The sequence below is a fragment of the Scyliorhinus canicula genome, chromosome 6 (assembly GCF_902713615.1).
Source record: "Scyliorhinus canicula chromosome 6, sScyCan1.1, whole genome shotgun sequence".
Taxonomy (NCBI): domain Eukaryota; kingdom Metazoa; phylum Chordata; class Chondrichthyes; order Carcharhiniformes; family Scyliorhinidae; genus Scyliorhinus; species Scyliorhinus canicula.
In genome coordinates, this window is record NC_052151.1 from 109404830 (window position 1) to 109431522 (window position 26693).

Here is a 26693-nt window from a genome sequence, read left to right on the forward strand (position 1 = left end):
ATACTGGAAGCCCAGGGGGCAACCATTAAAGAGCTGGAGAAGGCAGCGACTGACGCGAGTGACCGGGTCATATCTCTGGAGAGGGGAATGGTGAAACTGAGTGCAACACAGGGGAGCCTGAAGGGCAGGGTAGACGACCAGGAGATCAGCTCGAGAAGGCAAAATATTAAGATAGTGGGCCTGCCAGAGGGGATAGAGGGTAGAAATCCCACAACATTCGTGGCTGCGATGCTGGGCTCCTTAGTGGGGCGGGAAACTTTTCCCACCCCACCGGAAATGGACAGAGCTCATCGGTCACTGCGCCCGAAGCCCAAGGAAGGGGAAAAAACCGAGAGCAGTTATAGCCAGACTGCACCGGTACCGGGATAGGGAGACAATCCTGCGCTGGGCCAAGGAGAATAGAGCCTGCAATTGGGACGGGCACGCCATCCGAATCTACGAGGATTTTGGAGCGGACATAGCTAAGAGACGGGCGGAGTTCAACAGAGCGAAAGCAGCTCTCTATAAGAACAAAGTACGTTTTGGTATGCTGTACCCAGCAAAACTCTGGGTCACATACCAACACAAGGAATATTTCTTTACAGCCCCTGCCGAGGCGAATAGATTCGTCGAGGAGCACGGGCTGGAAAAACGCCATGGGAAGTAGGGACGAGGGGCCCATGGCAAGGAGATACGTCATGCCGACGGGGGGGTGGGGAGGGGCGAGGCAAAGCCAGCCCCCTCCCCCCTGGCAGGAACACCCAGAACGAAAAACAACCCAACGCCCAAGGGCCCGCCCCAGGTGGGAGGCCAGGCCCCGGCACGAGGGAACGGGAGTACTGGAGAGGGGAGAGGGGAAGCGGGACAGCAACCTCCGAGAGGGGAGTCACCGTGCTAGCAGGAAAGCTAGCGAAGGGGGCGCGCAACAGAGCAGGGCCGCAGCGCACCCCCAACAGGGGGGAAGGCGCCAGGCAGGGGAGGGGGGGATCACCCATCAAAGGTGGGAGAGCAAATGGGGACAGGAATGGGGGAGAGAGGGGCAATGGAGGGGTATACAGGGGTATCCCCGAAAGGGATAGAGCGGGGGGGGGGGGGGCACTCGGGGGGCGAGAGACCAGGGAGGGGAAATGCAGGGACGAAGGGACAAAAGAGGCCAGAAAGGGAATAGGGCCACAAAGTGCCACAGACAAGGGCTCGAAACAGGGAACTGCTGCAAGCACCCACCCAGTACGGTCTGTGGGTGAAGGGGCCCCCCGGAGTGCAGGGGACTACCCGCGTGGCGGACACACAGTGGACGGCCATGGCGGGTGTCCCCGGGACAAGGGGGAACCCCGGAGCGCAGGGACCCGACCGCATGGGGAGAGCAGTGATAGTGGACATCCTGGACGGCCCCCTAACAAAGGGAAACCCCAGAGGGCAGGGGCGCGTCCACGGGACAAATATGGTTAACCCCACAGGAGCAAGGGGGCAGAAGCCCCCCACCAGAATAGTCACCTGGAACGTAAGGGGACTTAACGGCCCAGTGAAGAGATCTAGAGTCCTCACCCACCTTAGAAACATGAGGGCCGACATAGTCTTCCTCCAAGAGACGCACTTGAGGGAGCAGGACCAACTGCGGGTAAGAAAGGGCTGGGTGGGACAAACCTATCATTCCTGTTATGGGGCAAGGGCCAGGGGGGGTGGCGATCCTGATTGGCAAGAGGACAATGTTTAGGGCGACAAAGATGGTTACGGACCCAGGGGGACGGTATGTCATTGTCAGCGGGGCCCTGGATGGGGCGCCGGTAGTTCTAGTTAACGTGTACGCGCCCAACTGGGACGACACGAGCTTCATCCAAAAGACCATGGCAGAAATTCCGGACATAGCGACGCACCGACTAATCATGGGGGGGGACTTCAACTGTGTACAGGACCCAACGACGGACAGATCAAACCCCAGAACGGGGAAAACCTCAAACATGGCAAGGGAACTCAGTCACTATATGGAGCAGATGGGAGCAGTAGACCCCTGGAGATTCGCCCACTCGGGGGAGAAAGAATTCTCTTTCTTCTCCCCAGTACACAACGTGTACACCAGAATTGACTTCTTTGTGGTGGGGAAAACGGTGCTTCCAGAGATAGACAAGGTGGAATACTCCGCAATTGTGATATCAGACCACGCTCCACACTACATGGATGTGCGGCTAGAGACGGGAAGGGCCCAGCGCCCCAAATGGAGGTTGGACGGTGCCTTACTAGCTGACAAGGTCTTCAGCGAAAGGATAGCGCAGGCCATAGCGGAGTACACTGAGATCAACCAAAACGGGGAGGTCTCACCCTCCACGTTCTGGGAAGCGCTTAAGGCCGTACTAAGAGGGGAAATCATAGCCTACAAAGCGCAAAGAGATAGGGAGGAAAGGGTGGCTAGGCAGAAGCTGGTCGACTCCATACTGGAGGTAGACCATAAATACTCCGAGGCCCCGACTGTAGAACTCCTGGCGGAGAGAAAAGAATTACAAAGGAACTTTGACCTGCTCTCCACCAGGAAAGCAGTACACCAACTCCGCCAGGCACGCGGGGCCCGATACGAACACGGAGACAAAGCCAGCCGCCTGTTGGCACACCAGCTGAGAAAGCAGGCAGCCAGCAGAGAAATTGCTCAAATCAGAGATACCAGAGGCACGTTGGAAACAGAACCAGAGAGGATTAACAAAACCTTCAAGGCCTTCTACCAAGAGCTGTACACCTCAGAGCCCCCAACGGGGAAGGCTGGGATGAACCGGTTTCTTGACGGACTGGACATACCAGTTGTGGGAGAGGGCAGAAAACGGGATCTGGAAGCACCACTAGCACTGGGAGAGATCATGGAGAGCATTAGCTCCATGCAGGCGGGGAAGGCGCCGGGGCCGGACGGATTCCCGGCGGACTTCTACAAAAAATTTGCGACAGCGCTGGCCCCGCACCTGCGGGAGATGTTCACAGACTCGCTAGCTAGGGGCACGTTGCCACCCACGTTAGCACAGGCCTCAATCTCGCTGATACCTAAGAAAGACAAAGACCCAACGGAATGTGGGTCATACAGACCCATATCTCTGCTGAATGCAGACGCCAAAATACTGGCCAAAATCCTAGCCAAAAGGCTAGAAGACTGTGTACCTGAGGTGGTCACAGAGGACCAGACGGGCTTTGTCAAAGGTAGACAGCTTACCGCGAACATCAGGCGCCTGCTGAACGTGATAATGACCCCCTCCGGGGAGAGAACACAAGAGGTGATCGTCTCCCTGGACGCAGAAAAGGCCTTCGACAGAGTCGAGTGGAAATACCTCATAGAGGTACTGGAGCGGTTCGGGCTTGGAACAGGGTTCACCTCTTGGGTAAAGCTCCTGTACAACGCTCCCATGGCGAGTGTACAGACCAACAATACCAACTCCCAATACTTCCAGCTGCACAGGGGCACCAGACAAGGATGCCCACTGTCCCCGCTGCTGTTCGCACTAGCAATTGAACCGCTAGCAATCGCGCTCAGGGCAGCAAAAAATTGGAGGGGGATCCGAAGGGGAGGTAGAGAGCACAGAGTCTCACTCTATGCGGATGATCTGCTCCTCTATATCTCGGACCCACAAAGCAGCATGGACGGAATCATCGCGCTCCTGAAAGAGTTTGGAGCCTTCTCGGGCTACAAACTCAACATGAGCAAAAGTGAGATCTTCCCAGTGCACCCGCAAGGGGGGGGGGGGGGGGGGGGGGGGGGGGGGGGGGGCAGCACTAAAGGGGCTGCCGTTCAAACAAGCCCGACATAAATTCCGCTACCTGGGGATCCAAATAGCCCATGACTGGAAAGGGATCCACAAATGGAACCTCACCAGCCTGACGGAGGAAGTTAAAAAGGACCTGCAAAGATGGAACACACTCCCGCTCTCCCTCGCGGGGAGAGTTCAGACGATCAAAATGAACGTACTGCCCAGGTTCCTCTTCCTGTTTAGATCCATTCCGATCTACATCCCCAAGGCCTTTTTCAAAGCGCTGGACAAACTCATCATGGCGTTCGTATGGGGGGTAAAAATGCTAGGATCCCAAAGAAGGTCTTACAAAAAACAAAAACCAGGGGAGGGTTAGCCCTCCCGAATCTACAATTCTACCACTGGGCAGCAACAGCCGAGCGAGTAAGGGGATGGATCCAGGAGCCAGAAGCTGAGTGGGTGCGTGCGGAGGAGGCCTCCTGCATGGGAACCTCCCTCCGGGCCCTCGCCACAGCAGCACTCCCATCCCCACCCAAAAAACACTCCAGCAGCCCAGTGGTGACAGCCACCCTCCAATCCTGGAACCAACTGCGGCAGCAACTTGGCCTGACCAAAATGTCGAACAGGGCTCCCATCTGCAACATCCATAGGTTCACACCAGCACTGACTGACGCCACCTTCAAAAGGTGGAGGCAGGACGGGGGGACACTGACAGTCAGGGACCTATACACGGACGACAGGATTGCAACACTGGACGAACTGACAGAGAAATTTCAGCTAGCTGGGGGGAACGAGCTACGGTACCTGCAGCTCAAAAACTTCCTACGAAAGGAGACAAGGACGTACCCACAACCGCCACGACAGACACTACTGGAAGACCTACTGGACGCAAGTACCCTAGAGAAAGGGAACTGTAGTGACATGTATGACCGACTGGTAGATAGGGACGACACCGTACTGGACGCAACAAGGAGGAAATGGGAGGACGACCTGGGGATGGAGATAGGGTGGGGACTCTGGAGCGAAGCACTGCATAGGGTCAACTCCACCTCCACGTGCGCAAGGCTCAGCCTGACGCAACTAAAAGTGGTACATAGAGCCCACTTAACAAGAACCCGTATGAGTAGGTTCTTCCCGGAGGTGGAAGACAGATGTGAACGGTGCCAAAGAGGCCCGGCCAACCACGCCCACATGTTCTGGTCTTGCCCCAGACTCGTGGAGTACTGGACAGCCTTCTTCGAGGTTATGTCCAAAGTGGTGGGAGTGAGGGTGGAGCCATGCCCGATAGTAGCGGTCTTCGGGGTTTCAGAACAGCCAGATCTATTCCTGGGGAGGAGGGCGGACGCCCTTGCCTTTGCCTCCCTGATCGCCCGCCGTAGAATCCTGTTTGGCTGGCGGTCAGCAGCACCGCCCAGAGCTGCGGACTGGCTGTCCGACCTCTCGGAATCTCTCCAAATGGAGAAAATCAAATTTGCCATCCGAGGGTCGGACGACGGCTTCCACAGAACGTGGGAGCCATTCATGCAACTGTTCCGGGACCTATTTGTGGCCAATGTACAAGAGGAAGAATAGTCGGGGGAAGGTAGCGGGAGGGGGGGGGGCTACAGGTTCGTTACGGGGGTTTGATGGCTAGCTAAGGCCCAAAACCAAACTAAATAAACATGTTGAGGGGGGGGGGGGGGGGGCGCAGTTACTACTACGAAGATGCTTACCTGTAAATATGTATGTTAATTTTTGCGTGTTTGTTTTTTTTTTTCTCTCCTAACAATTTGCAATTTGTTCAATATAAAATATGAAAACTGAATAAAAACATTTATAAAAAAAAAGAAAGGTAGAGACTGATTGGAATGGCAGAGAGGCAGACCAGGACGTCATGAAAGGAATGATCCCTCAGAATGCTGAAAGGGGAGGGGCGCGATGGTGACACAGTGCCTAGCACTGCCGCCTCGCAGCGCCAGGGACACGGATTCCAGATTGGAGAATGGAATAGAGTAGCTACAAGTGATATGTGATCAAGTATAGCCAGGTATTGATGTGTTAGGCAGGCTGGGTCAACGTGGACAGCACTTGATGCAGTGTAGCGAGACACATACCTCTAACACTGGATAGGATGCAACACGATTTTATTTAACGTCTGAACTAATATACATGTTCAACTGTGGTTTGACACAATGCTGACTTGACTGGAGACCTAGTACTAGCCTGACCAGACTTACTAGCTACCACATGGTGTTTGCACTGGCAAGCTCACGAGCTCTGACTGTCTCAGAGGCTGGGTCCAGAGAGAGCAGGAAACCAGGTGCCCTCTGGCTTTATAGCGGTAGTGTCCTGTATGGTGATTGGCTGCTCTGTTCTGTGTGCTGACTGGTCATCCTGTGTGTCAATCACTGCCTGTCTGCACTCCATTATATACATAGATGTATATTATCACATCTCCCCCTTTTTTTTCCTTTAGGTAATAAATATTAAGGTGTGTGTGCGTGTGGAAATGTATATGTGCCTGACTATATACAGAATGTGTTAAAATGAACATATATACATAGGAAGGTGTCGCTAGTGCAGACAAAATGATAAAACGATATTTACAGAGGTCAAAACGATTAGGTAACAAGATGTACACAAGTTCAGTCTATATGTTTAGTCTTTGTGGCGGCCGACAAATTCTTGTTGATCGCCGCAGGGGTGGATCAGGGCGGGACCGCTGCCAATGTGGTGGTCGCAGGGGCCGGCAGGATTGCTGGTAGATCGGTGGCCTCGTGGTAGGGAACGTCCGGAGGAAGCATTGTGGGTGGAGGGGCATTTCAGTCAGGTGGTGGGCGTGGAACCCTACACAGTGCCCGTCTGTTGCGCCGTAGAAAGGAGCCATCAGCCATGCGGACAAGAAACGATCTCGGGGCCACTTGCTTGACCACCACAGCTGTGACTGACCAGCCGCCGTCAGGTAGCTGTACACAAACCCGATCAGTTAGGACCAGCTCGGGTAGATCCGTGGCATGAGCATCATATGTGGATTTCTGTTGGGCCTGAGACTGCTGCATTTTTTGTACGACCGTGAGGTGGTCAAGGTCTGGAACATGGATAACTGGAACCATGGTCCTCAGAGTTCAATTCATGAGCATCTGCGCTGGAGACAACCCAGTGGACAGCGGGGTTGCCCTATATGCCAGCAGTGCCAGGTTGAAGTCGGAGCCTGAGTCTGCAGCCTTGCATAGCAACCTCTTGACAATGTGGACCCCTTTTTCAGCCTTCTCGTTTGACTGCGAGTAGTGGGGGCTGGAGGTTATGTGACAGAAATTGTATGACCGTGCAAAATCAGACCATTCCTGGCTGTAAAAACAGGGGACCGTTGTCACTCATCACCGTGAGCGGTATCCCATGCCTCGCGAACATTTCTTTGCAGGCTTTGATCACTGCCTTCGACATGAAGTCAGACAGTTTCACCACTTCTGGGTAACTGGAGAGGTTGTCGACCAGGAGGACATAGTCTCGCCCCTTGGCGTGGAAAACGTCAACACCGAATTTGGACCATGGAAAGGTCACTATCTCATGTTGTTGAAAAGTTTCTTTGGGTTGAGCTGGCTGAAATTTCTGACATGTAGGACAGTTGAGGACCATGTTGGCAATGTCCTGGCTGATGCCTGGCCAATAGACTGCCTCCCGAGCTCTGCATCAGCATTTCCCGACCCCAAGGTGACCCTCATGGGAGTTGGCCGAGCACCATAGTTCGCATGCTCTGAGGAATCACGATCCTGTCGAGCTTCATGAGGATGCCGTCCACCACCGTCAGGTCATCCTTGATGTTGTAGAACTGGGGACATTGTCCCTTCTGCCAGCCATTTGTAAGGTGCTGCATCACACGCTGTAGCAGAGGATCCTTGGCCATTTCCTCACGAATCTGGATCACCATCTCATCAGAGGCCGGAAGGTTGGTGGCACACAATTGCACCTGCGCGTTAATGTGGCAGATGAAGTCAGTTTGTTCACACGGTGTGGTAATGGACCTGGAAAGGGCGTCTGCGACAATGAGCTCTTTGCCTGGCGTGTAGACAAGTTCAAAGTCATAGCTGTGTAGCTTAAGAAGGATTCGCTGAAACCAAGGCGTCATGTCATTTAAATTCTTCTGGATTATGTGGACTAGTGGCATGTGATCTGTCTCTACCGTGAATTTTGGCAGGCCATAGACATAGTTGTGAAACTTGTCGATTCGCGTTAGGAGGCCCAGACATTCCTTCTCAATCTGAGCGTACTGTTGCTCAGTGGGCGTCATGGCTCTTGAGGCATACGCCACTGGAGCCCAGGATGAGGAGTCATCCCGTTGGAGGCATTGCATGCTTCGTAATGATGCCCACCCGGAATGGGGATTTGAGGCACTCAGCATCAGGATCTGTTAGGCTGTCGCGATCGGAATTTGGCATGCCTTGCTGTATTGAACGGACACTTCTGCGCCATGGCTGGGATCGCTGGCTGCTGGGCAGTGGAGCAGATCTGCAAAGGGCTGCGTAGTGGCCAAGCTTGCCACACTGCAGACACCGTTGTGCTTTTGCCGGACATTGTCGCTTTAAATGGGTGGAGCCACAATTCGGGCACGTCATGACGCCAACATCAGCGCGTTCCGTGCGCCATCGCGCATGCGCAGTGTGGTCGAATGACGTACGCACCTGCGCAGTCTGGTCATCAGTCTCGTCATCCCCTTGGTCATGGCGCGCATGCGCAGGGGCCCGGAAAAAGCACGCAAAATGGCCACTCTCGTCGATGCTGAGGCCCTGCATTTGTGCGATAGCCTGCACCCGTTCCGTCTCGTGGGAGGCGAGCTTTACATTCTCTGCCGCCCTGATGTGGGAGTACCGATTGTTAGCATGTTCGTGGACAATGCACGTCTCGATGGTGAGGGTGAGCTGCTTTACTTTCAGGAGCTGCAGGCGAAGGGAATCGGAGTGGGCCCTGAAAACGATCTGATTCCGGATCATGGAATCAGCTGTCAAGTCAAAGTTACATGACTGCGCGAGGACGCAGAGATGGGTCAAAAAGGACTGAAAAGATTCATCCTGACCCTGAAGCCTCTGCTGGAGTACTGTTCAAAGCTCTCATTCACCTCAAAGTCACACTGGCTGTCGAACTTCAGCAGGACTGTTTTAAATTTAGTCTTGTCTTCACCTTCTGCGAATGTAAGGGAGTTGGAGATGTGGATGGCATGGTCCCCCGCTGTGGAGAGGATTAGTACAATCTTCCTGGCATCCGATGTGGCCTCAAGGTCAGTGGCTTCAATATATAGGAGGAACTTTTGTTTGAAGATCTTCCAATTTGCACCGAGGTTGCCGGCGATGCAGAGGAGGGTGGACGTTTTCCATGTCACTGGATGGCTGCTTGCTGGTCAACGCTGATTCACTCAAGGTAGGTCCATCAAATTGCAGTATCACTCACTGGTACCATGTGTTAGACAGGCTCGGTCGATGGGGACTGCACTTGATGCAGTGTAGCGAGAGACAGGCCTCTAACACTGGATAGGATGCAACACAATTTTATTTGACCTCTGAACTAATATACATGTTCAACTGTGGGTTGACACTATACCGACTTGACTGGAGACCTAGTACTAACCTGACCAGACTTACTAGCTACCACATGGTGTTTGCACTGGCTCGCTCACGAACTCTAACTGTCTCAGTGGCTGGGTCCAGAGAGCGCGGGGAACTTGGTGCCCTCTGGCTTAATAGTGGTAGTGTGCTGTCTGGTGATTGGCTGCTCTGTTGTGTGCTTACTGGTCATCCTGTGTGTCAATCACTGCCTGTCTGCACTCCATTATATACATAGATGTATATTATGACAGGTATCAGTAAACATTGGCTAATTAACTAGGAATGGAAACAGAACAGAAAAGGAAGGTGTCATGAACCAAGCTGATGTTATATCAGCGGGGGGGGGGGGGGGGGGGGGGGGAGTAGTTTTGTTCATGGAATGGTGAGAGGAGTCAAATGGAACCCCAGTGAGAATAAGCTGTCCAGTCGTCGTGTAACAATTATCAATGACTATTAATGAAATTAAAGAAAAGACAAATTCACATGAACAGGACTACTCTACTCTAAGACAATTCAGTGTACGAATTACTAAACACACGCAGCTTATGTAGAATGTATCCCTTGTTTCAAAATATATCTATGACCCCTGAACATAGAACATAGAACATAGAACGATACAGCGCAGGACAGGCCCTTCGGCCCTCGATGTTGCACTGACATGGAAAAAAAACTAAAGGCCATCTAACCTACACAATGCCCTTATCATCCATATGCTTATCCAACAAATTTTTAAATGCCCTCAATGTTGGCGAGTTCACTACTGTTGCAGGTAGGGCATTCCACGGCCTCACCACTCTTTGCGTAAAAAACCCACCTCTGACCTCTGTCCTATATCTATTACCCCTCAATTTAAGGCTATGTCCCCTCGTGCTAGCCACCTCCATCCGCGGGAGAAGGCTCTCGCTGTCCACCCTATCTAACCCTCTGATCATTTTGTATGCCTCTATTAAGTCACCTCTTAACCTTCTTCTCTCTAACGAAAACAACCTCAAGTCCATCAGCCTTTCCTCATAAGATTTTCCCTCCATACCAGGCAACATCCTGGTAAATCTCCTCTGCACCCGTTCCAAAGCTTCCACGTCCTTCCTATAATGAGGCGACCAGAACTGTACGCAATACTCCAAATGCGGCCGTACTAGAGTTTTGTACAACTGCAACAGGACCTCATGGCTCCGGAACTCAATCCCTCTACCAATAAAGGCCAACACACCATAGGCCTTCTTCACAACCCTATCAACCTGGGTGGCAACTTTCAGGGATCTATGTACATGGACACCGAGATCCCACTGCTCATCCACACTACCAAGAATTTTACCATTAGCCAAATATTCCGCATTCCTGTTATTCTTTCCAAAGTGAATCACCTCACACTTCTCCACATTAAACTCCATTTGCCACCTCTCAGCCCAGCTCTGCAGCTTATCTATGTCCCTCTGTAACCTGCAACATCCTTCCGCACTGTCTACAACTCCACCGACTTTAGTGTCGTCTGCAAATTTACTCACCCATCCTTCTGCGCCCTCCTCTAGGTCATTTATAAAAATGACAAACAGCAACGGCCCCAGAACAGATCCTTGTGGTACGCCACTCGTAACTGAACTCCATTCTGAACATTTCCCATCAACTACCACTCTCTGTCTTCTTTCAACTAGCCAATTTCTGATCCACATCTCTAAACCACCCTCAATCCCCAGCCTCCGTATTTTCTGCAATAGCCGACCGTGGGGAACCCTCGATCCCTGAACTCTTAAGACTTGTCTTTCTCCCCGAAACAATGTCCAAATTAAATGGGCGCGATCCTCCGCCCCCCACGACGGGTCGGAGAATAGCAGGAGGGCCTTCCCGACATTTTTCCCGACCTCCCGCTATTCTCCCCCCCCAACGCCCGCCCCACGACACGAATCGCTGCTCGCCATTTTTTACGGTGAGCAGCGATTGTCCCCTAGCCGATGGATCGATTTCCCAGGCCTTTACGGCCGTTTTCACGAACTCCAACACACCTGCTGTCACCGTTCGTGAAAACGGCCATAAAGTGCCGTTCTGGGGAACCATGGCACCGATGTGCGGCCGTGCCAAGGGTGCCATTGGCCCGCGATCGGTGGGCACCGATAGCGGGCAGCGGGTCCGAACCCCGCGCACTCTTTGTTCCTCCGCCGCCCCGCTGGATCAGTCCGCGGGGCGGCTGAGGGGCATAACAGCCTGCGCATGCGCGGGTTTCATGCATATGCGTGATGACGTCATCCGCGCATGCGCGGGTTGGAGCCGTCCAATCCGCGCATGCACGGCTGACGTCATCGTTTGCGTCAGCCGGCGTTAACTTTGGCGTGCGGGCTTAGCGAAATTCGCTAAGCCCGCGATGCCGAGGTTCACGGGGCCCCGCTGCTAGCCCCGACTGGGGAGCAGAATCGGGTCCCGGGAGGGGGTGTGGAGGCTGCCGTGAAACACGGCCGGTTTCACGGCAGCCTTCACGACTCTCCGCATTTGCGGAGAATCGCGGCCAATAGATCTACCAGTTAAAACCAGCTTAAAGTTAGCACACAATACATGGAGCATACTCTAGTCCGGGAAATATCTTGTCCAGATCCAGTGAAGAGATTTAAACAGCCATTTTGAAGTTTTTCTGCAATGGCATGGCTCTATGACATAGAGGCTGTTAGATGTACAAATTGACTTCCTGGCTGCTGGCTAGAAACTGGGTTGTCTCCTTCTGAGTCAGCTAGATGTCAACTGGCCTGACTTCCTTCTTAGAGTCCTGGCAATGATACCATTGTGCCGCTTTGATTCTGCCTTCTCTGTATTTGGCTGTCTGTTTCTTCACTCTTCAGACATCAGCCTATGTATACCTCATTCATTGATCTCCCAATCATCCAGGTAAACTGCTTCTACTAATACGCTATTCACATCTAATTTCATCTAATTGCCTTCTCATCTCGTTACTGGCAGAGACACAGCCCATCCAACCTTTTGTCGGCTGGTTACTGCTGTTGCTCAGCAGATTTATACCTGTTGTTTCCTATCATGTCTTATTAAATTTGTGTTACTGGTGTTACTGATGAAGTCCATGACAGAAGGGAAGGGCTATGGCTCGAAATTGGAAGCAAAGTTGATGACATTTCCCAGTTCAGAGCAAGAGCAGGAAGTGGCAGCATTACAACCAATAATGTATGGGGAAAAGAGATGATGAAGTGGAGTCTGAGATGATTGTGACGAGGAATAGTTCACATATCCTAAAAAAGGCAGGCATAGCTGGGACCACGCAAGCACATACAACAACAACATTCATGTGGAGTTCGTGAGTGGAGTAGAAGAAGCTGTTCAATGTGAGAACAAGTTAAACCAGATGGAGGAAGATGGTAGTAGGTGTGATCTGTTTGGGCCTCTATTCAAGGTAGAAATGGAGAGCTCTCAAACTGTCCCGGTGGGGGATGGAGATATAGCGAGATTGACATTCATGGTGAAAAGGAAATGGTTAGGACCTGGAAAATGGAACTTGTTGAAATGATTGAGAGCTTGGAAGAGTCTTAGGTATAGCTAGGAACAGACTGGATAAGGGTGAGAAAATAGATTTGAGATAGGAAAAAAAAAATCAGTTCAGTGGACAGAAATATGCCCAAATTATGAGTTCACCAGCACAGGCCTTTTTTTCTTTTTTTTTTTATAAATTTAGAATACTCAAGTAAGTTTTTCCAATTAAGGGGCAATTTAGCGTGGCCAATCCACCTACACTACACATCTTTGGGTTGTGGGGGTGAAACCCACACAAACACGGGGAGAATGTGCAAACTCCACATGGACAATGACCCAGTGCCGGGATCGAACCTGGGACCTCGGTGCCGTATGGTATCAGGGCTAACCCACTGCGCCACCGTGCTTCCCGCACCAGCACAGACCTGACTATGGATTTTGAGAACAAAGTTGAAGTTGGCTGTTTGGAGTCAGGGCACAATGAGGTTGGATAGATGGAGAGAAGGTCTCCAGATGAGATGAGGTCAGTGACCGCCCTGGAAACAATAGTTTGATGTTTCATGGTGGGATCATAGTTCAGGGGGAGCTAGGAGTAAGTAACGAATTGGCTTTCAGCCTCTGCTAGGTAAACACTAAACAGAAACAGCACTAACATTTGCAGCATGCTTTATCAAATTTGGCGATGATTTTATTAAGTAAGGCAGCAGACAAACTTAGTAAAGCAAAGACGAAGTCTGCAATTGAGGATTCAACAAGTGAAAATGAAAATGGCTTATTGTCCCGAGTAGGCTTCAATGAAGTTACTGTGAAAAGCCCCTAGTCGCCACATTCCGGCACGGCTGGTACGGGAATCGAACCGTGCTGCTGGCCTGCTTGGTCTGCTTTAAAAGCCAGCGATTTAGCCCAGTGAGCTAAACCAGCCCAACCAATCAGAAGTCCCTTCTTCTGGACTGTAATGATTTATGAACCATACTTAAAATAGACTTCTAAGCGACATTTCAAATCAAGTAGTCATTACTTGAACAACATTAAAAGTATTGGTTAATTTTTGCCATCTCACAGTTAGTCACAGGCCGGTTCTAAAATGGTATGAATTGTACTTTATCTGCAATGATATGTCCTTGATATGATGTGTCCACACTCACCTGTTGTGACAGTGACGTCTGTAATATTAAATGTGCCATTTTCAATCCGAATTTGAATGAGATTCAAACGTTCCAGAAATAATTTCCGTGCTCGCTCAGTGAAATTTCCAGTAACGTTTAGTGCAACATCCAGCTCATATTTACGTTGTTGGTTGACTGAAACATTAAATAAATGAATAATTAGTTCAATGTCAAAATAATTAACTGTAATAGATTCTATGGATTATAAAATTTCTCAACAAACAGTTAAGCCTAGTTAATAGTAGGAAAGGCAGTGGCCTGGTGGTATTGTCAAGGGACTAGTAATCCAGAGATCTAGGTCAATGCTCTGGAGACCTGGGTTCGAATCGCACCAAGGCAGATGGTGAAATAAAAAGAAAATCTGGAATTAAAAGTCGTATAATGACTATGAAAACATTGTCAAGTGTCATGAAAGCCCATCTGGTTCACAAATGTCCTTTGGGAAGGAAATCTGTCATTCTTATGTGGTCTGACCTACATGTAAGGGCAGGTCTACAGCAATGTGGTTGACTCTGAACTGTCCTCTGAAATAGTCTAGATATGGAGAAGCCGGCGTTGGACTGGGGTGGGCACAGTAAGACGTCGTGCAACACCAGGTTAAAGTACAACAGGCTTATTTAAAACCACAGGCTTTCGGAGCACTCTCCCTTCACCTGATGAAGGAGCAGCGCTCCGAAAGCTTGTGATTTCAAATAAACCTGTTGGACTTTAACCTGGTGTCGAGACTTCTTACTGAAGTAGCCTAGTAAGCCACTCTGTTCAGGAACAATTAGGAATGGGTAATAAATGCTGGCCCAGATCCCATGATTGAATTTTTAAAATATATTTTATAGCAAACAAAAACAACAGTGGTGGTAATGATATCGGTAACATCCATGAAAATTGGAAACAGCCTGATCTGGAGCTCATGCTTAAACAGGTGATAATAGAAAGACCTGCAATAGAAAATAGAGGTAGGAGGCATTTCGGTCCTTTGAGTCTGCTAGCCATTCATTCTGATCATGTCTGATCATCAAGTTAAATACCCTGATCCCGCCTTCCCCCCAAATCCCTTGATCCCTTTAGCCTCAAGAGCTACACCTAAATTCCTTCTTGAAAATATACAAAGTTTTGGCCTCAACTATTTTCTGTGGTAGTGAATTCCACAGATTCACCACTCTCTGGGTGAAGATATTTCTCCTCACCTCAGTCCTAAAACGTTTACCCCTTATCCTCAATCTATGACCCCTGGATCTGGACTCCCCCACCATCTGGAGCATACTTTCTGAATATACCCTGTTTAATCCTGTTAGAATTTTGTTCTTTTCTAGGAGATCCCCATCACTCTTCTTAACTCCAATGAATATTATTCAAATTGATTTAGTCTCTCCTCATATGACAGTCTCGACATCCCAGGAATCAGCCTGTAAACCTTTGCTGCACTCCCTCCATAGCAAGAACATTTTTCCTCGGATAAGGACACCAAAACTGCACACGATGCTCCAGGTATGGTCTCACTAATGCCCTATACAATTGCAGTAAAGCATCTTGATTCCTATGCTCAAATCCTCTCGCTGTGAAGGCCAAGGCCTACATACCATTTGCCTCCTTTACTGCCTGCTGTACCTGCGTGCTTTCATTCAGCGACTGATGCAGGAGGACACCAAGGTCTCGCTGAGTATCCACCTCTCTCAATTACACCCTTTCAAATAAAAATCTGCCTTCCTACTTCTGCTACCAAAGCAGATAACTGCACATTTATCCACATTATGCTGAATCAGCCATGCATGTGCCCACTCACTCAACCTGTCCAAATCTTTCTGAAGTATCTCTGCATCCTCCCCACAGCTCACCAGCCCACCCAACTTTGTATCATCTGCAAATTTGAAGATAATACGTTTTGTTCCCTCGTCCAAATCATTAATATATAATGTAAACAGTTGGAGTCCTAGCACAGATCCCTACGGGACCGCACAAGTCACTGCCTGCCAATCAGAAAAAGACCCATTTATTCCAACTCTTTGCTTCATGTGTGCTCCAGCTCAGAGTTGATGAGCTGGATTCTGAGCTTCAGAAGCTGCAACACATCAGAGAGGGGGTGAGGTACCTGGACACTGCGTTTCAGGAGGCAGTCACGCCTCTAAAACTAAATACGTTGAATTTGGTCAGTGGTCAGGGACAGGAGGGTATGGCTGCGCGTGAGGCACATAGAGGGATCCAGAGGTAAGGTTGCAGGACCCTCAGCTCTTGACCTTGTCCAGCAGGTTCGATATTTTTGCTCCCAGTGTGGACGGGAATGGAGACTGTAGGGAGGACGCGCAAACTGACCACGGCACCATGGTACAGGGAGCTGTTCAAGTGCAGGGGAAGAAAGGAAATGCAGTCATAATTGGGGATAGTATAGTTTGGAGAATTGACACTGTTCTCTGTGACCAGGATTGAGAATCCCAAAGGTTGTGTTGTCTGCCTGGTGCTCAGGTTCAGGATATCGCATCTGGGCTGCAGAGGAACTTGGAGTGGGAGTTATGTACAGGATATTTTCACTGGTAAGAAAAACTAGAACCAGAGGGGACAACCTAAGACTGAAGATCGATCCTTCAAAACAGAAATGATGAGGAGGAATTTCTTCAGCCAGAGGGTGGTGAATCTGTGGAACTCTTTGCCGCAGATAGCTGTGGAGGCCAAATCACTTGAGTGTCTTTAAGACAGCAATAGATAGGTTCTTAATTAATAAGGGGATCGTGGTTATGGGGAGAAGTAAGGAGAATGGGGAGGAGCAAAATATCAGCCATGTTTGAATGGCAGAGCCGATTCAATGAGCCAAGTGACCTAATTCTGCTCCTATATCTTATGGTGGTTAGTACTGAAAAATGAAATGAAAAATGAAAATCACTTATTGTCACAAGCAGGTTTCAAATTAAGTTACTGTGAAAAGCCCCTAGTCGTCAGATTCCGGCGCCTGTTCGTGGAGGCTGGTATAGGAATTGAACCCGCGCTGCTGGCCTGCCTTGGTCTGCTTTAAAAGCCAGCTAGTTAGCCCACTGTGCTAAACCAGCACCTGCCTCTGTTGCCTCAGCAGCCACTGCTGCCTCACGGTGCTGCGGACCCGGGTTCGATTCCGGCCCCGGGTCACTGCCTGTGTGGAGTTTGCACATTCTCCCCGTGTCTGTGTGGGTCTCACCCCCACAACCCAAAAGGATATGATGGGTAGGTGGATTGGCCTTGTTAAATTGCCTCTAAATTAGAAAAAAATTATTGGGTACTCCAAATTTATTTATTTTAAAAAGAAGTTCCACAGATGCCTGCGTGACAGCAGCTGTGCAGTTCTGCAAAACCTCCACGTCTGGCTGTGCTTAGCCATTGGCCACATCTCAAATTGTTGAGGGGGCAGGGGGAAGTCTCCTGCAACTCTTAAATTGATGGGAATAAGAGTTCTCCGACAGCATGGAATTTCCTTCGGAAATTGCCCTTTCATCCAAAGGTTCAATAATCTGCAGCAGATTAAGGTTCAACAAATGATTTATAACTGGTCAATGCTTCATCAGAATAAATGTCACTGTGCTATGTTATAAATCCAAGATCTATTTTCAACAGTGTTGGGAAGACTCAATGAGGTGACTTTCATTGTTTACACCTGGATGATAACCTGACAGAGTGGAGTTCCTGATCTTTATGAACAAAGATAGTGAACAACTGGTTGAGTTTAAAGGATTTCAATGAAAGGTTGACAACACTGACGATTGTATTCTTCCTGATACATTGAAATTCAGACTTTAGTTACCCCGAATAACGTGTTGCTATTCTCTCGACTAATAAAACTGGAATGATAATATTATTTCAAAAATCAATTTGACAATTTAAAACAAATCCTAGTCTGCAGAAATTAAGTTTGGAAATCATTTTTGGATGTCACCTTCATTTTAAGGAACATCACCGGAAGTCCTAAAATATCGTACACACCTCTGTCTGCATCAATGGTGCCAACGTGGAGATGGTTAACAGCTTCAAATTCCTAGGTGTGCACATCACTAGCAATCTGTCCTGGTCCACACACGTCAACACTCCGACCAAGAAAGCGCTACGGCGCATATACTTCCTCAGGACACTAAGAAAATTCAGCATGTTGACATTGGGTCTTACCAATGTTTACAGATGCACCATAGAAAGCATCCTATTTGGCTGCATCACAACCTGGTATGGCAACTGCTCGGCCCAAGACAGTAAGAAACTACAGGGTCATGAACACCGCTCCCATGAACGCAGCTCCCACCCATTGACACTGTCGATACTTCCCGCTGCCTTGGGAAAGCGGGCAACATAATCAATGATCCCTCCCACCTGGGTTATTCTCTCTTCCAACTTTTTCCATCATGCAGGAGATAGAAAAGTCTGAGAAAACGCATAGACAGGTTCAAAAACAACTTAATCCGCTGTTACCAGTCTCCTGAATAACCCTCTTATGGACGAAACTGATCTCATCACACATCTTCACTACCGAGTAGTACTACACTCAGTATGCTTCACCAGATGCCTGTGTCTATGTATTTACATTGTGTATTTATGTATGTCCTATGTTTTTCATGCAAGGAATTATCTGACTGGACTGTACGCAGAACAATACTTTTCACTGTACCTTGGTACACGTGACAATAAATCAAATCAAAATAATAACATGTGCTAATCTCTTACCATTTCTTTTCTGTCGTTTGAGATGGATTTGAATATTACTGTCATCTGTTAAGGAAATATCTTCTGTCTAAATGATAATACACTGAGGTTATTGGATTGCACAGTTCAGTAAAAAATATTGCAAATTCACATTAACCAGTTCTTTAGAAGCAACAGTGAAGATATGTTTATGTTAGAATGTTGTCTCCGTTTAGTTCACACATCCAATTTCACAAAGTTTGTCCAATCAAATAATGACAGTTGTGATTAATAAACTGAGCACAAATTTTACTTCTATTAAAAAAACATTTTATTAAGGTATTTGCAATTTTATAATAACAATAAGAACAACAAAAAAGAAAGCAAATCTAAACAAAAACGTAGTACATACATCATTTCTATCCCTAACAAGTCCCTCCTACCCTTAACAGAAAATAGCCTACCTTCCCCCCTCTTTAGATTATTGCCTCTGTTGACAGTTAATTTTCCCTGAAGAAGTCGATAAACAGCTGCCAGCTCCGGACGAAGCCTAGTGTTGACCACCTTAGGGCAAACTTGATTTTCTCAAGACTGAGAAGCCCAGCCATGTCACTAACCAAGGTCTCTGATTTTGGGGGCTTCAAGTCCCTCCACGCTAGCAATATCCATCTCTGGGCTACCAGGGAGGCAAAGGCCAAGACATCAGCCTCTCTCGCCCTCTGGACTCCTGGATCTTCTGACACTCCAAAAATCATCACCTCTGGACTCGGCACCATCCGTGTTTTTAGTACCGTGGGAATGACATCTGCCAAACCCTGCCAGAATCCCCTAAGCTTCGGGCATGCCCAAGACACATGGACATGATTTGCTGCCCCCCCCCCCCCCCCCCCCCCCCCACCCCACCCCGCCCATACACCTCGCACACCTGGCCTCTAAACCAAAAACTTGCTCATCCGGACCACTATCATGTGTGCCTGGTGAACTACCTTAAATTGTATCAGGCTAAGCCTGATACATGATGAGGATGTGTTAACTCTGCTCAAAGCAAGGGCAGCACGGTGGCGCAGTGGGTTATCCCTGCTGCCTCACGGCGCCGAAGTCCCAGGTTCGATCCCGGCTCTGGGTCACTTTCCGTGTGGAGTTTGCACATTCTCCCTGTGTTTGCGTGGGTTTTGCCCCCACAACCCAAAGATGTGAAAGCTAGGTGGATTAGCCATGCTAAATTGACCTCTTAATTGGAAAAAAATGAATTGGGTACTCTAAATTTATAAAACAAAACTCTGCTCAAAGCATCTGCGCACAGCCCCGCCTCTATCTCTCCCCTTAGCTCCTCTATCTGAGTTTCCTCCGACTCCATAAGCTCATCGTAGATGGCCAATACCTTTCCCTCTCCCACCCCCGTTCTGGAAACTACCCTGTCCTGTATCCCCTGCGGCGGTAGGAGCGGAAAGGTCGAAACCTGCCTTCGCAAAAAATCCCGTACCTGCAGATATCTGAATAAATTTTGTGCTGGCAATTCAAACTTCTCCTCTAAATCCTTCAAACAAGGGAAGCTCCCATCTGCGAATAGATTCTCCAGCCTCTCAGTCCCTGCTCTCTGCCATCTCTGAAACCCTCCCATCCAGCTTCCCAGTACAACCCGATGGTTGTTGCAAATCGGGGCCCAGACCAATGCTCCCTCCACTCTCATATGTTTCCTCCACAGCCCCCAGACTCTCAGGGCTGCCACTACCACTGGGCTTGTAGAGTACCGGGCCAGCGAGAATGGCAGAGGTGCCTTGATCAATGCCCCCAGACTTGTGTCCTTGCATGATGCTGCCTCCACTCGCTCCCACACCGACAACCCCCACTACCCACTTCCTAATCATGGCTATATTTGCCGCCGAGTAATAGTTGCTACAGTTCGGCAGTGCCAACCCACCCTCCCCTTGACTACGCTCCAGCAACACTTTCTTCACTCGCGGGGTTTTACCTGTCCACACAAAGCCCAAAATCACGTTGTTTAAACGTTTAAAAAAGGTCCTTGGGATAAAGATTGGGAGGCACTGAAAAACAAACAGAAATCTGGGGAGGACCATCATTATACCTTCCCCGCCAGTGACAGCGGGAGCATGTCCCACTTTCTAAAGTCCTCCTTCGTTGCCTCTACCAGACGGGTCACATTTAACTTACGTAGTGTCTCCCATTCCCGTGCCACATGGATCCCCAGATAGCGGAAGCTCCCTCCCACTACTCTAAACGCCAGCCCTCCCACTCTCCTCTCCTCTCCTGCCCCCTCGCTTGCATCGTGAACATCTCACTTTTCCCCATATTCAATTTATTCCCCGGAAACCGGCCAAATTCCCCAAGAAAATGGGACAGTACAGGCCCTTCGGCCCACAATGTTTTGCCAACCATTTATCCTAATCTAGGGTCAACCTAACCTACACCCCTTCAATTTACTGCTGCCCATGAGCATTCCAAGAGACGCTCAAATGTCCCCAATGACTCATACTCCACCACCACTGCTGGCAGGGCATTCCATGCATTCACCACTCTCACCCATGCCAACAACTCTGTTACTTCTGCACCTTTCCATGATCTGCTTCCCAATCTGTTCCTCTATCTCTCTGCTGCTATTGGGGCGTCTATAGAAAACTCCCAATAATGTGACTGTTCCTTTCTTGTTTCTGATTTCCACCCATACTGACTCAGTAGACAAACCCTCCTCAACTACCTCCTTTTCTGTAGCTTTGATGCCCTCCCTAATTAACAGTGCCACTACCCCTCCTTTTTTACCTCCCTCCCTATTCTTTTGAAAACATCAAAATCCCGGAACATCGAACAACCATTCCTGCCCCTGTGAAATTCATGTCTCCGTAATAGCCACAACATCGTAGTTGCAAGCACTGATCCATGCTCGAAGTTCATCTCCCTTATTCCTGACACATCTTGCATTGAAACAGACACACCGAGTGCAACTTTGGCCTATCAACTTTCTATTCTTCCTCACAGACTTGCTGCACACTATTTCTACCTGTTCAACAACTGCCCTATCCACTGATCCATAGCTCTGGTTCCCATCCCCCTGCCAAACTAGTTTAAACCCACTCGAATAGCTCTAGCAAATCGCCCACCCAGGATATTGGTTCCGCTCCAGTTTAGGTGCAATCCATCCTTCATGTATAGGTCCCATCTTCCCCAGAAGATATCACAATGATCCACATATCTGAAGCCTTCCCTCCTGCACCAACCCTGTAGCCACATGTTCAGCTGCACTCGCTCTCTATTCCTTGCCTAACTTGCACGTGGCACCGGTAGCAATCCTGAGATCACTACTCTGCTTGTCCTGCTCTTTAGAACATAGAACATAGAACAGTACAGCACAGAACAGGCCCTTTGGCCCTCAATGTTGTGCCGAGCAATGATCACCCTACTCAAACCCATGTATCTACCCTATACCCGTAACCCAACCCCTCCCTAACCTTACTTTTTAGGACACTACGGGCAATTTAGCATGGCCATCCACCTAACCCGCACATCTTTGGACTGTGGGAGGAAACCGGAGCACCCGGAGGAAACCCACGCACACATGGGGAGGACGTGCAGACTCCGCACAGACAGTGACCCAGCCGGGAACCGAACCTGGGACCCTGGAGCTGTGAAGCATTTATGCTAACCACCATGCTACTGTGCTGCCCTAAAGCTTCCAACCTAACTCCCTAAAATCACTTTTTAGATCCTCATTCCTTTTCTTAGCTATGTCATTGATGCCTATGTGCACCACGACTTCTGGTTGCTCCCCCTCCCCCTTAAGAATCATGTAGACTTGATCCGAGACATCCTTGGCCCTGGCACCCGGGAGGCAACATACTTTCCCGGAGTCTCGTTCGCAACCACAGAATCTCCTATCCGTTCCCCTAACCATTGAGTCTTCGATCACTATTGCTTTTCTAGTCTCCCCCCTTTCCTTCTGAGCCACAGAGCCAGGCTCTATGCCAGGGACCTGGCCGTTAAGACCTTCCCCTGATAGGTCATCCCCCCCAACAGCATCCAAAGCGGTATACTTGTTTTGAAGGGGATCGGCCATGAGGGATCCCTGCACTGTCGGCCCGTTCCTTTTCCTTCCCTTGACTGTAACCTAGCCACTCTTGTCCTGCATTTTGGCGACTTTATTACATTACATGGATAAGATTTCTAAGAAAGATGACTTGTTAAGTGCATATGAAGCATGGTCGGATTTTGATAAGTTCCGGAAAATGGAGGATGTCTCCATGGAAGACTATATAATGGAATTTGGCAGACTATATAAAAGGCTGCAGAAACACAACCTGGAATTTCCACAGTCTGTGTTGACCTTTAAATTACTTGACTGTGCTAGAGTGAGCAACATGGATAGACAGTTCAGTTTACGGATAAGGATACCTTATTCGAACAGATGACAAAAGCTTTACAAAAGTTTCTGGGGAAACATTCGATTCCGATGGCTCTGATGACCCAAATAGGTCAGCCTGCAATAAGGCAGAATATGGAAGATACACTACTAACAGGATGGCTTAATCGTATGGCTATGAACAGGCCTCAAGACTATAAAAGGAGACCGAGACAAGGAAATTATGAAGACAGAAACTCAGTTAGAACCTACAATAGGAAGATGAACCCCAGAAATGCACAGGGCATGATAAATCGTTGTTTTCAATGTGACTCTCAATACCATTATGCTTTCAATTGTCCAACTCGTTATGATAGAGTGTTTGAACCAACACATGACACGGAAGAGTCAGAAGAGGAAAAAGATAGTGACCAGAAAGAAGGCATTGTCTTATTAACAAGCAGTCTGACACTGGTAATGAGGGTGTTGGTTGCAGAATCCTTCAACTGTGCTGTATTGGACAGTGGCTGCACATCCACTGTGTGTGGATTGACTGGTTAAAATGTTATCTGGACTCCTTGAATGCTGAAAATCGTAACAAGGTTAAGGAATTTGAAAGTTCCACAAGTTTCAGGTTTGGGGATGATAATACTATGAAGTCGCTGAAAAGAGTGGTGATCCCTTGCAATATTGCTGGAGTGAATCATTTCATTTGCACGGATGTTGTATCAAGTGAGATACCTTTGCTTCTGAGCAGACCATCTCCTTGGAGACTGAAAAATGTATTAAAGGATGCAGGGGTAAGAGATAACGACTATACTAAACTGATAGAACAGGTTAGTGATCGCTGTGAAGTTTGTAGGAAGTACAGAAGGCCACCAGCACGACCAATAGTAACCCTACCTTCGGCCAGGGATTTTAACGACATTGTGGCCATGGACCTTAAGATCTGGGATAAAGCCAATAATATATTTATTTTGCATTTTGTAGATTTAGCAACCAGATTTAGTCAATCAACGATTATACGAAGTAAAGAAAAGAGATTAATTCTGGATCAAATCGTGGAAAAATGGATCGGGACAGGAATGGGTCCACCGGCAAAATTCCTTACGGACAATGGGGGAGAATTTGCTAATGATGAGTTTAGGGATATGTGTGAAAACATGAATATCAGAGTTTTGAACGCAGCTGCAGAAAGCCCATTTAGCAATGGTGTCTGCAAAATAAATCATGCTGTCATCGATGACATGCTTCGGAAAATTTTGGCAGATCGACCAAATTGCAGGCAAAATTCAGCTTTAGCATGGGCGGTACATGCAAAGAATTCATTACAGATGGTTGGGGGCTATAGTCCTTATCAATTAGTGTTTGGTAGAAATCCTAAAATTCCGTCCATTTTGGATGACCAGCCTCCAGCTTGGGAGGGGACTACAATTAGCTCTGGTTTTGCTGAACATTTAAATGCATTACATGGCAGTAGAAAAGCTTTTTTGGAAGCAGAAGTTTCTGAAAGAATTCACAGAGCTTTAAGACATAATGTACGGTCATCAGATGCCGTTTTTCAACAAGGAGATATGGTATATTATAAGAGAGACAATTCTAACGAATGGAAAGGCCCAGGGAAGATCATAGGCATAGATGGCAAAACAATTATTTTGCAACATGGTAATCAAACTGTTAGGGTACATTCATCAAGGATAATGGGTACAGATTACAAATTTTCAAATTTAGACAGAGCAGACAGACATGATGAGGAACCAGAGTCATCTGGTACGCACGTGTTACAGAACTATGAGGACCAGTTAACTGATATAGACAGGGGTTCTGTCAAGGAACATGACATTTCTGATAAATTAGAACAGGCCATTTTTCCGAAAGGGCAACTGCCAAAAGTTGGTACAAAAGTGCCATACTTGCCTGAAGGATGCAACTGTTATTAGTAGAGCATGGAAGGCCACTGGAAAGTATAAACATTGGTTGAATGTACAGCATTCAGGGGAGGGAGTTAAGACAATGGATTGGGAAAACGAAGTTCAAAAATGGAGGGCACAGAAACGCAGTGCTAGTTCAGATAGTACATCGGATAGTGAACAGGTTCGCAGGAAAAGGTCGAGAACTATTGAAAGGACATCCCACAACAGAAGGGAAAGATCAAGCAGTAGCAGTAAAGAACGAGATGCCAGGCGGGAGAGGGGACGTAGTTTATCAAGATCTCGGAACATGAGTAAGACTACGAATACTAATAGGAGCAGAAGCCCACATGCACCTGAGATTTTGGTGGCTTCAAATAAATTAGATTAAAAAGTTATCAAAGATGCTAAATAGCAAGAATTGCATTGTTGGAGTGAATTTGGGGAATACACGGAAATACCGGATAGGGGACAAAAAGCTCTATCCCACAGATGGATTTGTTCTTCCGGATGGAACTTATAAGGCAAAGGCCAGGCTTGTGGCAAGGAGATTTGAAGAAAACTTAGAAGATCAGGATTTAAGGGTAGATTCACCTACAGCAGGAAAGGTTATTTTAAAGATTTTCTTTTCTCTATTAGCCACAAAGGCATGGGAATGCAAATCTATAGATATAAAAGCTGCCTTTTTGCAGGGGCATCAGCTCCAGAGAGACCTTTTTCTCTGCCCTCCTAAAGAAGCAGTTAACACAGAAGGGGTAGTCTGGAAGTTGAACAAATGTGTATATGGATTAAATGATGCATCTAGAGTCTGGTACTTTTCGGTAAGGTCAGTTTTGTTAAAGTTAGGCTGTTGCCAGTTGAAAGCAGATCTTGCAATGTTTTACTGGCACTATAAAGGAAATCCTTCTGGCATCTTTATGATGCATGTCGATGATTTTTTGTGGGGTGGGGCTAGTGATTTTGAAGCTATTGTAATCTCTGGTTTGAGGAAAGAATTCAGGGTTGGAAATCAGGCTTCCGGTGCATTTAAATATATTGGACTGGAAATCGGACAGACTAAGTTAGGGGCAACTTTACGTCAGCAATTTTATTTGGAAAGCATCAGCCCAATAGCAATTAGTCATAGCCGGGTTTCACAAAAAGATGCAATGGTTTCAAAGATTGAAAAAGAACAACTGCGAAGTTTAATTGGGCAACTGAACTGGTTAGGTAGACAGACTAGACCGGACGTGAGTTTGATGTCTTAGAGTTGAATACAAAAATGAATGATCCCAAAGTGGAAGACATAATAAGAGCAATTAAAGCATTTCCAAACTAAAAATGCAGGAATGTGTTTTGAAGTTCCCGGTTTTAGGTGACCTTTGGCATTTGAAACTCATAGTTTATAGTGATGCGTCCTATACAAATTTATGTGATGGGGTTTCAAGCGCAGGAGGTTTTATAATTTTCCTTTTGGGGAACAATGGTAAATGTTGCCCTCCTGTGTGGGAAACAAAGAAAATAAGGAGAGTTGTCACTTTGGCTGCTGAGACGTTAAGCCTGTGGAAGCGGTGGATATGGCCTTTTATATAAGTCAGATATTGACAGAAATTTTGGGATTAGGGGATTTGGGTAATATACCTATTGACTGTCACATTGACAATAAATCCCTGTGGGAAAATGTGCACTCTACAAAAAGTGTCAATGAAAAGAGGTTACGGATAGACATCGCATGTTTGAAGCAGATGTAGGACAGAGGGGAAATAACAAAAATTAAATGGGTCAACAGTAGCTATCAACTGTCAGACTGTTTTATGAAAAGAGGGGGTAGTTCACGGAAACTTTTGGATATTGTTAATGAAGGACGCCTGTTTCTGCGATTGTTTTTTTTATCTTCCAAACAAAAAAAACTGGGCATAAAG

At 48.1% G+C, this 26693-nt stretch overlaps 1 protein-coding gene across 1 annotated transcript in view; it reads right to left on the minus strand.

The window, feature by feature from the left end:
- The window catches only part of LOC119967387 (adhesion G protein-coupled receptor F4-like), a 179871-nt gene that overhangs the window by 106577 nt on the left and 46601 nt on the right, over nucleotides 1-26693 (minus strand). Inside the window, exons 3-4 of the mRNA XM_038799886.1 lie at nucleotides 18574-18640; nucleotides 13885-14040 (exon numbers count right to left, since the gene is read on the minus strand). Coding sequence (XP_038655814.1) covers nucleotides 13885-14040; nucleotides 18574-18640 — 223 coding nt within the window. The remainder of the gene's footprint in view (nucleotides 1-13884; nucleotides 14041-18573; nucleotides 18641-26693) is intronic.